General features: G+C 43.4%; 1 protein-coding gene across 1 annotated transcript in view; it reads right to left on the minus strand.

The window, feature by feature from the left end:
* Positions 1 to 13,076, minus strand: part of cfap46 (cilia and flagella associated protein 46) — a 229,251-nt gene that overhangs the window by 152,601 nt on the left and 63,574 nt on the right. The window contains exons 13-15 of the mRNA XM_078565203.1: positions 12,645 to 12,768; positions 5,347 to 5,474; positions 5,104 to 5,252 (exon numbers count right to left, since the gene is read on the minus strand). Of these exons, the coding sequence (XP_078421329.1) occupies positions 5,104 to 5,252; positions 5,347 to 5,474; positions 12,645 to 12,768 (401 nt within the window). The remainder of the gene's footprint in view (positions 1 to 5,103; positions 5,253 to 5,346; positions 5,475 to 12,644; positions 12,769 to 13,076) is intronic.

Genomic DNA, 13,076 nt, shown 5'->3' on the forward strand with positions numbered 1-13,076 from the left:
TTCCCTTTTCATGGAAGACCCTTGAGGATCAGAATCTACATCCAGCTGAGCAGAGCTTGGGGTGTCCTGCACCCTCTGATTGGAACTTTCCACTGCTGTTCCTGTCTCCAGCACTTGCTCCAGCTCACATTATGTGTGCCTCACTATGTGACAACCTAGCTCTCTCCACTGCAGTATCCAACGAGGATTGTGTAAATGCACTAGTGGCCGGTGCACTCGAGTCATGTAGCACTGCATCCTCAGAGTGCTCACCTTCCTATTTATTCTCTCAACACTGTTGCTCTTCTGTCAACCTTGAAAAACTTGTAGATGGAAGACATTGGATGGGAAGTAACAAGTGGAAAAGGTTAAGAGCCTACATTATGCATCTCTTGACATTTCAATTAGTGATGGCAGCAATTCAAAATGAGTGAATGCTCCTTGTCAATTGGCACATAATATCTAATTCTATCACCAGGGCCAGGATTTTTGGCATAGCAGGGTTTCTCTTCCCGCCATCCGGAGAGTTGGCAGAGAACACATTCCCACCAATACTGCCTGCCCCACACCCATTTAACACTCCAAAAGTGTTAGTTGTCTGGAGACGGGACATACACCCCTAACCGCAAAGGAAGTTCTGCCTCAGAGTGCTGCTAGACAATCTAATTGCAGTGAACAAGACTGGAACTGCAAGCAGTCCCCACGGTCTGAGACCTGGGTGTACAGGGCCAGATAAGTGTGGGGGTCTCAGGGCGGGGTTAGGAGGCGAGGCTTGGTGGGCAGATAGGGGTGGGGGGGTTGGTGAAGAGGCTAGGGGGGCAGGGAGCACCTGCAGGGGCTAGACCTTATGGCAAGGGTGGGGGGGGGGGGGGGGGGGGGGGTGGTGTGCCTGGTGTTAAAAGGGGGCTGCTGATGGGGGCACCCCCCCCTTCCCATCCGAAGCCTGAAAGGTTCATTTTCGGGCCTCCCCCATCTCTTGAACTCCTTCCGCCAGCCTGAGAATTGAGGCTGGGTGAAAAATGCCCCTTAAGTCGTCAGTAATTGGCCAGGGCCTCAATTGGGGCAAGGGCAGGAAGGCCGGCCTAGGCCTTGCCCATCCAAGTATAAAATTTTGGAGATGTTGGGGCAGGCGTGAGCCCGATGAGAAGACCATCCGAGAAATTTTCCGTTTTCCCCCCCACCTACAAACCCGCTGGCAGGGGAACATAAAATTCTGACCCAGGTCTTTTGGAGACCCCCATCTCTCTATCACCTCTGCTTAATGACTGCATTATCCTGCTGATCTCCAAGGAATCCTCCATTGATGCAGTCAGAGCAGTTATGGCTGCATGGTCACCCCATTTCCCTACCTCTCCCTGGAAGGTTTGTGTTTTCTTCTCCTGCATTGAAAGAAAGAAGAGAGCTTGGAATGTGAAAAATGCAATGTCTGCATATGAATGAATAACATGTGTGGAGGGTGACTGTGAGGGATGGATGCGAGATGGCACTATAAGGTGAGGGTGAGAATCAGTGCTGACTGTTCAGATGGAGATTTGAGGAGGTGCCTCAAAAGAACAGAATGACTGGAATGGCAAGGCGTGTTATTCTGAGGAGTGCTGTGCAGGACAATGCTGGGAGAGTTGTAGTGTGGTGCTTGGCATCTCAAAGTGGCATGCCACTCATCTTTCATAACCTAATGAGGTCAATAAACATTTGTGACAATGAATCCATGTTCTTGGGATCACACTCCTGCTGCTAACAGTTTCCTAAACTTCCATTCACATCTATTTAGTCTGCATGGGTGGCATCTTTTGACCATCAACAAGAAACACCACATCCCTTTGGGTCCTTGCCACCTCCAACATCACCTCTAGTGAAGAGTCAGTGAACCAGAGTGGCAGCTTTTCCATGTCTTCCTTCCATTCTTCTACTTCCTCCAGCCTTCAGCAGCTATCTTCAGGCATTCTGACCCTGGTAGGGGGTCCCTTTAAATGGAAAGCCTTTCATCGACAGGTCCAAGTTAATATCGTGTCCCACATTCTGTGACTGGTCAGAAAATCCAGAAACAGAATGCTAATGCCATAAGTTCACAAGAACACAAGAAATAGGAACAGGAATAGATCATTTGGCCCCTCGAGCCTGCTCCACCATTCAATAAGATCATGGCTGTTCTTATTGTGTTTCGATTTCCACATTCCCATCTAACCCCAATAACCTTTGATTCCCTTACTTAACAAGAATCTATCTATCTACTCCTGCCTTAAAAATATTCAATGACCCCACCTCCACCAATTTCTGAGGCAGAGAATTCCAAAGTTGCACAACCCTCTGAGAGAAAAAATTTCTCCTCATCTCTGTCCTAAAAGGGCGACCCCTAATTTTAAAACAGTGGCTCCTTGTTCTAGAATCACCCACAAGTGGAAACATCCTTTTGACGTCCACCTTGTCAAGGCTGTTCAGGATCTTGTATACTTCAATCAAATCACCCCTCACTCTTCTAAACTCCAGTGGAAATAAGTCCAGTCTATCCAACCTTCCCTCATACTGGTTGAGTTAAACAGCCCACTGCTAAAACAAATGGGTTTGCAAGTCACTGCCTGCCCCACAATGCATGCAGTTAAGTTTCAGCAAATTTTTGTCTAACGGCCTTGAAACTCCTACACCCAGAAAAAATGGGTTTAAAATGGACTGGCACTAATGGGGCTGCATAGGGGCGTGGAGGAAGGTGTTGAGCAGAAGTGGAGTGGGTGAAGGTGGGGGATTGATGTATATGTGGAGGGATTTTGCATTTCTAATTTTTTTGTATAATCCAAATCAGCTGAAGAAAAAGTGTCATATGGCAGCTTTCTTTCATTGATAGTGAGCAATGCTGACCATGAGGGACATCTATGAATCCCTGGCATCAAGAGTTGCTATGGCCATGGGGAAGGAGCATGAAAAACAACAGAAGAAAGGGATGAACTTGGAACAATTTTCAGTTGCAAGCCAGAACCCTACTGAAACATTAACGTGATGCCGAAGTGCTGCAGCAAAATTCCTTAAATTTCGCCCCCAAAAGAGATAACTTCCTATGTGTACTGGAATTGCAGGGGCACTTGCCCAATACATTTAAACGAACCTGGCCCTGGAACTTTGAATGCACTCAGAATCACAGGCAGGAGAGAGGTAGAAATTCTACTGAATGCCTGATCCAAATCATGCCCCCCACCCCACCCAAGAAAACAATTCCTGAAATACTACAGTAAAAGTATCTGCTTTTATATGGAAATATCTTTCCAGAACATTCCCTATAAATCATTATTTATATTTATTTCTCCATGAAAAATAGATCAAATAAATTCGATATTTCTCATTGACTATAATCATGTAATATGCAAAAAGTCTGGATTGTTTGCTTGGGGATTTTCCCTCATTGGTCAAGTGAGCATGATTTCAATTTATCCCTGCAGAATAAATTTGTCTTGGTGACAAAATGCATATAAAACACTTTCTAAACAATAAGAAAATACATGAAGTTGACGCGTTCTAATCTTCTAAAACTGATGGCTTCGGAGAGTCTAGGCTTGAAAGGTTAAATAACTAAATTTTTGGCTGAAATTATTGCTCTTCAAAATAAACTGCTTTCGGCTTTGAAATCAACTGGCTGCAGGTGAAGGGTGACTGATGGTTATATTACAAGCTAAGAGAGGGAGGACTGGTTAGAAATATGAAGGGTTGTCTCTAATTCCTCACTAAAAATAGTCATGCATATTAGAGAACTCTTGAAATAAAATCAAACATAATCCCCTCATTTTTTCTCAATATTAAATTTTGCAAGCTTCCTGTTAAATATTTTGTTCACTTGAGTATAGTTTATTTTATTAGAATTATGAAAGAGAATGAGATTTAAGTTATAGTTTCTTTACAGCTAGAAAGGTTGTTTCTTTCAAGGAAACAAAGGAAACTTATGCCAAGGCTAAGAATAGAGACAAGGAGTTATGAGACATTGTCTGAACCTGAACATGTACATGCCGACCTTATGATTAAGAAGAATTGGCGGTGGGGGGCGCTATTGAGAAAAGCAAGATTGAATGAATTTTTCCACTGTCCTGTTTTCTCAGGCTATAATCTAGGGAACTCAAGCATCCCTCAGTGTAGAGTATGATGAGAGGGTGCAGAAGGGGCATGAAACAAAGCCACAGCTTCCATCCAAGGGACAAGGGGTAGTATACAATTCTCAATTGTGCCTTGCAATTACTGCTCAAATACTGTAATGTATTGATTCTTACTTGTGCATGAATTAAAGCCATAACCATTATCAATATGGCGTCAATGTTGAATAATTGAACAGACAGTCCAAAAGGACTAGTAAACTTATTACTGCTCCAGACCAATATTCCTTATCTTTTAGCAGATGGAATATACTGGATGGAATTCCATTGTTGGGAAAAATTTTGTTGGTATAAAAATGTTGAGCATTCTCCTTGACTTCCAGGTGCTACCTATCCATAGGAACATAGGAAATTTGGAACACATTTCGCCCCTCAAGCCTGTTCCATGCCATTCAATGAGGTCATAGTTGATCTGCAACCTAGCCTCATACACCTGTGTTTGCCCCATAACCCTTTACTACCTTTGGTTAACAAATATTTATCAGTCTCAGATTTAAAATCAACAATTAATCAAGCATCAATTGCCATTTGATGACGGGTGTTCCAAATTTCTATTACCCTTTCAGTATAGAAGTGTTTCTTAATTTTGCTCTTGAAAGGTCTGGTTCTAATTTTTCGACTAGGCCAACTAGAACCAGAATCCCCAACTAGTAGAAATAGTTTATCTCTATCAAGTTCCAGATTTTAAGGACCACATATCTAGTTTGTGTAGCCATTCCTGATAATTTAACCCTCAGAGTTCAGGAGGTACAAATCTGACTTAGACAATGACATAAACTCAGTGGTTTCGAATTGGCCACCCATTATACACACCATCTGATATTCAGTTCCATTGCTGTCAAAGTTTTGTACTATTCATCTGAAGAGATGATGCCAAGGCTTCAAAAACAGTGTTGTATTGGTACAAACGCACAGAAAGCTTTAAAAAACTGTATGAAACTCAAGTTGGCTATTCAAGCCAATTCATTATTGAGCTATTGAATTTCAGACCTACCTCTGCATTAATGAAGCATATGTCAGCAAGGATTCTGACTAAACTAGTTGAAGAATAACACACTTTGTGTAGAGAATGTCTTGCTGAATCCACTATATCGTTGGGAATGGTTCCCTCTGAGACACTTGCAGTTATTGTTATATTTTCTCCTGAAATAACCAAAAAAGCAAACAAAATACATTTTCTAGTTCATGCATACGGACTTAATATTTTTTTGGAAAAAAGTTATTCTTCCAATCTTACCATCATCATAGCTTTCTGCTTTCCATCGTCCATCATCATACAATAGGCAAAATCGACAAGCTGTACGACAGACATCCCAAACTTCTTGCGTACGTGCAATTTTAACTAGTTTAGCCCAAATTCTCACCCTATAGACCCAACAAAACATTTTATGTATATATTGTAAATGAACCATAAATTCTAACAACATTACAGGTATCACAGTTCAGTTTCTGCTTTTCTAGAAACACTGCAGCAAAGTTCATAAAGAAACATATTGATATTACTTGGTGAAATATTTAACGAATGACTAACATTTCCACAAATTATTTGAAGTGATTCAAACCTATTTAATGTGCAACAAAGTTTAGCTCATTCTTCTAAAAGCCTCTGCGCACATTAAACAAGTGCAGGGACACTTAAAACTCAAGGCTGATGCCAGGTGGTGTGAGCGCCACTGAAGTCTTCTTTTTTATTCATTCATGGGGTGTGGGCATCGCTGGCTAGGTCAGTCTTTATTACCCATGCCTAATTGCCCTTGAGAAGGTAGTGGTGAGCTACCTTTTTGAACCTCTGCAGTCCGTGTGGGCTAGGTATACCCACAGTGTTGTTAGGAAGAGCGTTCCAGGATTTTGACCCACCGACAGTGAAGGAATGGCAATATATTTCCATATCAAGGAGGCGAGTGCTTGGAAGGGAACTTGCAAATGCTGGTGTTCCCACGTATCTGCTGCCCTTGTCCTTCTAGATGGTAATGGTTGTGGGTTTGGAAGATGCTGTCTGAGGAGTCTTGGTGAGTTCCTGCAGTGCATCTTGTAGCTGGTACGCACTGCTGTTACTGTGTGTCGGTGGTGGAGGGAGTGAATGTTTGTGGATGGGGTGCCAATCAAGGAGGCTGCTTTGTCCTGGATGGTGTCGAATTTCTTGAGTGTTGTTGGAGTTGTACTCATCCAGGCAAGTACAGAGTATTCCACCACACTCCTGACTTGTGCCTTGTGTATGGTGACAAGCTTTGGAGAGTCAGGAGGTGAGTTACTCACCACAGGATTTCTAGCCTCTGACCTGCTCTTGTAGCCACAGTATTTATGTGGCTAGTCTAGTTCAGTTTCTGGTCAATGGTAACCCCCAGGATGTCGATAGTGGGGAATTCAGCGATGGTAATGCCATTGAATGTCAAGGGGCGATGGTTAGATTCTCTGTTGTTGGAGATGGTCATTACCTGGCATTTGTGTGGCACGAATGTTACTTGCCACTTGTCAGCCCAAGCCTGGATATTGTCCAGGTCTTGCTGCATATGGGCATGGACTGCTTCAGTATCTGAGGAGTTGCGAATAGTGTCGAACATTGTGAAATCATCAGCAAACATCCCCACTTCTGACCTTATGATGAAAGGAAGGTTATCAATGAAGCAGCTGAAGATGGTTGAGCCTAGGACACTACCCTGAGGAACCTTTAACAATGTAATGCTGAATTTCCCGGGGGTGTCTGAGAACAAGCCCTCCCATGCCTCACATCTGCTTCTTAGACAATGAGGCAATTTTTAAAAAAAATTGTTTCTCCTAGGAAATTGCGTGATTGGTAAAGAGTTGGAGGTGGTGTGGGAGTTTGTTCAATATTGTGCATCTTGCAAGATTGTTTGGATGAGTGTCGATGGTCTTTCTTGCCCTTTGCATTTCCAGTGGAGTTTTAGGGATGGAGTAGAAAGGGATTCAAATGCTTCATCAAATGTCCTTTAGTAATGTGGAATGGCAGTTTGAGAATTGAGAAATAATATCTTATCATATGCGTTCATTATAAATTCACCTTTGAAAATTGAGAACAGCACTCCTGCCCCCTCAACACGGTTCTATAAGGTGAAGGAAATACAAAAAAAAATCCTACAATTACTCCCCCAATAAAATTTCAAGGATTAATGCAAATATGGCAGCCTGGTGTAAACAGGTTTCACCTTAAGTTCCTGCCCAGTGTTGGGGACTCACATTAAAAAGACTGGCTGTTCTCAATTTTCAAAGATGAATTTATAGCGAATGTATATCAGATATTACTTCTCAATTCTCCAGCCTCCATTCCACATTACTAAAGAACATTTGGTGGAGCATTTGAATCCCTTTCTACTCTGATGGAAATGCAGCAGAAACTCTCTTTACCTGTGTAGAAAAAGTTTCCGCTATACTCCGAATAAAGAAGAGCAAGAAAGAGCATCAAGGCTCATCCAAACAGTATTGCAAGTTGCACAGTATTGAAAAAACTCCCCCACCACCTCCATCTCTTCACCAACCACGCAATCTCCTAGGAGAAACAATTTTTTTTTAAATTGTCTAATTTAGAGATAAAATCCAGGAAATCACTCTCACAATGCAAGTTCTAAGAGACCATGGCAGCCTATAAGCACTCATGTTCACAGCTAACTAGAAATATTGAAATATCCTCTTCTCATAGGAACCTACTTACTTCCTTTTTAAAGGTAAGTAGCACCTCCTTGCTCACTGCATGCTTTGATAATCTGTTCCGGGGAAAATGATTAGAATGCCACAGGAAAAGCTTCTTACATCTAACCTAATCTATGTCAAATGATATTATACGAATGCTCTTGTCCTATCCTCCTTACCAGCAGCAAATAAAGATCCTACACTATTGAAAACCCTGTAAAGGTTATGGGAAACTGCTTTAATTTCACACTGGGCATTTAGAGAACCATTCTAAAACAAAAATAAAAATACCTGGAAAAACTCAGCAGGTCTGGCAGCATCTGCGGAAAGGAACACAGTTAACATTTCGAGTCCGTATGACTCTTCAACAGAACTAAGTAAAAATAGAAAAGAGGTGAAATATAAGCTGGTTTAAGGGGGGGAGGGTAGAGCTGGATAGCGGGCCAGTGATAGGTGGAGATTGCCAAAAGATGTCATAGACAAAAGGACAAAGAGGCATTGAAGGTGGTGATATTATCTAAGGAATGCGCTAATTAAGGGTAGAAAGCAGGACAAGCAAGGTACAGATAGCCCTAGTCGGGGTGGGGGGAAGGAATAAAAGGTAGAGATAAAACAATGGATGGAAATACATTTAAAAATAATGGAAATAGGTGGGAAAAGAAAAATCTATATAAATTATTGGAAAAAAAAAGTTGGGGGATCGGAAAAGGGGTGGGGATGGAGGAGAGAGTTCATGATCTAAAATTGTTGAACTCAATATTCAGTCCGGAAGGCTGTAAAGTGCCAATTCGGAAGATGAGCTGCTGTTCCTCCAGTTTGCGTTGAGCTTCACTGGAACAATGCAGTGGGCCAAGGACAGACATGTGGGCATGAGAGCAGGGTGGAGTGTTGAAATGGCAAGCGACAGGGAGGCCTGGGTCATGCTTGCGGACAGACCGAAGGTGTTCTGCAAAGCGGTCACCAAGTCTGCGTTTGGTCTCTCCAATGTAGAGGAAACTGCATTGGGAGCAACGAATGCAGTAGACTAAATTGAGGGAAGTGCAAGTGAAATGCTGCTTCACTTGAAAGGAGTGTTTGGGCCCTTGGACGGTGAGGAGAGGGGAAGTAAAGGGGCAGGTGTTGCACCTTCTGCGGTTGCATGGAAAGGTGCCGTGGGAGGGGGTTGAGGTGTAGGGGGTGATGGAGGAGTGGATCAGGGTGTCCCAGAGGGAATGATCCCTGCGGAATGCCGCCAGGGGGGTGAAGGGAAGATGTGTTTGGTGGTGGCATCATGCTGGAGTTGGCAGAAATGGAGGAGGATCCTTTGAATGCGGAGGCTGGTGGGCTGATAAGTGAGGACAAGGGGGACCCTATCATGTTTCTGGGAGGGAGAGGAAGGTGTGAGGGTGGATGCGCGGGAGATGGGCCGGACACGGTTGAGGGCCCTGTCAACCACCAGGGGTGGAAAACCTCGGTTAAGGAAGAAGGAGGACATGTCAGAGGAACTGTTTTTGAAAGTGGCATCATCAGAACAGATGTGATGGAGGCGAAGGAACTGAGAGAATGGGATGGAGTCCTTTCAGGAAGCGGGGTGTGAGGAGCTATAGTCGAGGTAGCTGTGGGAGTCGGTAGGCTTGTAATGGATATTGGTGGACAGTCTATCACCAGAAATTGAGACAGAGAGGTCAAGGAAGGGAAGGGAAGTGTCAGAGATGGACCATGTGAAAATGATGGAGGGGTGGAAATTGGAAGCAAAATTAATAAATTTTTCCAGGTCCAGACGTGAGCATGAAGCGGCACCGAAGCCGTCATCGATGTACCGGAGAAAGAGTTGTGGGAGGGGGCCGGAGTAGGACTGGAACAAGGAATGTTCCACATACCCCGTAAAGAGACAGGCATAACTGGGGCCCATGCAGGCACCATTCTATTAGAGAACCATTCTATTTGCTGAGTATAAATCCAGTTCTCTTTTACTTCATAATTCCACCCAAGAGTTCTCTTATCTTATAAGAGATCTTGAGCGTCCATTCAATTCTCCTTCTTGAACCAAACCAAGTGCTGTATGAAATTCACTTTCATTTTTCCTCAGTGTTCCAGATATTCTCCGAGGTAGGAGATGGGGATCCCAGCATTAGATTTTCACTAAGCAACCCTCCAACTTTCCTTCAAAAACCTCACAACTGTGGACTTCTCAGCTCAAGCTTAGGCTTCACTGAATGCGGGCTCAGTGATTTAAAAATCAGGACTACCCTGGTTCCTAATGGCCTCTACGCTTCTTGGCCTGGCTTTGGACAGACATAGACTGTTTTCTTCCAGTCCATTCCCACAGCTCCTGTCCAGCTCTTGGTCCCACAGCTGCTTTACAGTTCCGAGTAGACTCTATCTCTCTTTCCAAGCTGAGCTGTTTGTTTTCTATGAAAAACATGGAAAAAAAAAAACCCACAAAAGGGTACCTCTCTGTCTAGCAAATCTCCATAGCAACGTGGCATACACTGAGATGATACAAACAAAAATGTCAACTAACTATCTCTTATCTTCAAAACAATCCTTTGATTTTGTGACCCATATTAATAATTTATGGGCAGAATTTTGCCCTTGATGGGCGGGCGGGCCCCACCGGCTTGGCAGTGGGTGGGCAGCTGATCACTGCTGCCAAAACGGGCCCCGCTGCCACTTTAAGTGGGCAGGCTGCCCAACGGGAAGCGCTATGCACCTCCTGTGCAGGGGGGGAGGGTTTCTCCAACTGTCAAAGTGCGCTCTTTCGCGCATGCTCTCTTGCTATTTTAACACTCCACCCTGCTCTCTTGCCCACATGTCTGTCCTTGGCTTGCTGCATTGTTCCAGTGAAGCTCAACGCAAACTGGAGGAACAGCAGCTCATCTTCCGACTAGGCACTTTACAGCCTTCCGGACTGAATATTGAGTTCAACAGCTTTAGATCTCGAACTCCCTCCTCCATCCCCACCCCTTTTCCGTTTCTTCCCCCTCCCTTTTGTTTTTTCCAATAATTTATATAGATTTTTCTTTTCCCACCTATTTCCATTATTTTTAAATCTATACCTTTTATGCCCTTTTAGTCTTATTTCACCCCACCCCCACTAGAGCTATCTGTACCTTGCGTGTCCTGCCATCCATTCTTAATTAGCACATTCTTTTAGATAATATCACCACCTTCAACACCTCTTTGGTCTTTTGTCTGTGACATCTTTTGATTATCTGCTCCTATCACTGCTTGCTTGTCCCTATAACCACACCACCCCCCCCACCTTAAACCAGCTTATATTTCACCCCTCTCCTATTTTTACTTAGTTCTGTTGAAGGGTCATGAGGACTCGAAACGTCAACTTTGTTCTTCTCCGCCGATGCTTGCCAGACCTGGTGAGTTTTTCCAGGTATTTCTGTTTTTGTTTTGGATTTCCAGCATCCGCAGTTTTTTGTTTTTATCCCTGAGACTAAGTGCTGTCTCAGGAAGATCAGTGACAGCATTTTGAATATCAAAAATAGAAAAATCAAAAAGTTATTAACATGTCCCCCTCATGTGACAATGTCACACAAGATGGGACATGTTAATAAATCTGACTAAAACTTTATTAAATTTTTAAAAACAGACATGAAACCTCATCCCGCCAGTGGATGAGGTTTCATGTTTTTCAGAAGCCCGCTGGGGCTTCTGGCCTACCCGCCAGCCTTAAGGTTGGAAGGGCAGGGCCTTTAACTAACCTGTCAATGGCCTCAATTGGCCATTGACAGGTCAGCGGGCGGACAGCTGATTTCGCTGCCGCCCGCCTTCCTGAATATTTAAATGGGGCGGGATGACGTCGGGGGTTCACCCCAACTTCATCCTGCGTCATTTTTGCGTAGGTGAGCGGGCCCTGCCCCCAACTCGCCAACAGAAAAACTCAGGTCCATAACTCCAATGAGTTAATAGCCCGCTTTCCAGACTTGCTCGTTCCACCAAAAAAAACCCTAGTTTACAACGGTGTCTTTAGCTTCTTTGATCTGGGAACCACATGAATAATTTAAATCCCTTATTGAAATAACTGTTAGCCCTCATGTCTCTGCCAAAAGCCCAGAGATTGCTCAAGCATTGTTTATAAGTTTTCTCACTTCTAACCTTATTAAATATACATAGGTTGTCCTTTGAAATGCAATTACCCCAGCTCAGTTCATTGGTTTCTCAACCAAATGTTTCATTTTATCGACATTTAAGTTCAATTCCTAAACTAAAAATTATTTTCTAAAACCTATGAATTATGAAATCATTCACAACACCGACCAATTGCCAATTAACAGACTGGATGTGGGACTTCTACCCTTCTGGATCAGGTAATTTTGCCTCAGAGAGTTGCCAGCCAATCAGAGGCCAGCAATTCTCCAGCACTTTAGGACACAGGTGTGCGGTGCTGGATCCAGGATTTGGCGAAGTGTTTTGGGGTCTCACCAAAGCCAAGCTAGCAGGCCCTAGTAAGGTGGGTGAAGGGCAGAGGTTTGATAGGCCATGAGAGGAGGACAACCAGGGGTGGACAGGGTTGAAACCTTGCAGGGGGCCATCCAATGGACCCAAGGGACCCATTAAGGAGAGAACCCCCCCCCCGCCCCCCCCATCCCCCCATCCCCCACTTCCTGTCATCAGCCAGCACAGGGAGACCTGACAGCCTGGCTACTTGATTGTATAGTATAGTACGCTTTTGTTTAGAATTGTTTTGCCAATTGCATAAGTGCATTCAAAGGAACATTTATCATTAATCATATTTCATATAAGCTTTCAGCCAAAATGGCATTCAATAAATATTGCCATTGCCGAAGAAATGCAACATACAGTATTGTCCCTCCCAGTGGAAAAACAATACTTCTCTACATCCCCTTATCAAACATAATTTGTTCTCAAGCTTTACAATTAGTGTTCACCTACCTCAATTTATCATTTACATTTCCAAGTCTTTCCAGATGTCCACGTGTTTGCTGTACAGAGTTTAAATAATTTTGAGCTTTGGCAGCGAGTAGACCAATGAAGCCTGCGTTACCCTGGGCAAATACTAAGAAATATAACACAATAATATCAGTCTTGATTCCATATGAGCCTCAGTCTATTGATTGTGCACTTTCCTTCAGAGATTTGGGTATGCCTTTCTCTGCCTTGTCAATTATCCAGTTCATATTATTTAAACTAATTAAGTGCAGAAAAGATTAAAACTTCTATTACACAGGTCTAGATAGCAAGTCTAAGTAGCTTGAAGCAATCACAAAATTTATTTTCTAAATCTGCAATCAGTTATATACCAATTGTACCTCCACAATAATGTAAACAATTGTGCTACTGGCAGTTAAACATTTTCCAGTATCC

This window comes from Cetorhinus maximus, chromosome 20 (genome assembly GCF_964194155.1).
Source record: "Cetorhinus maximus chromosome 20, sCetMax3.hap1.1, whole genome shotgun sequence".
In the NCBI taxonomy this organism is placed as follows: Eukaryota; Metazoa; Chordata; class Chondrichthyes; order Lamniformes; family Cetorhinidae; genus Cetorhinus; species Cetorhinus maximus.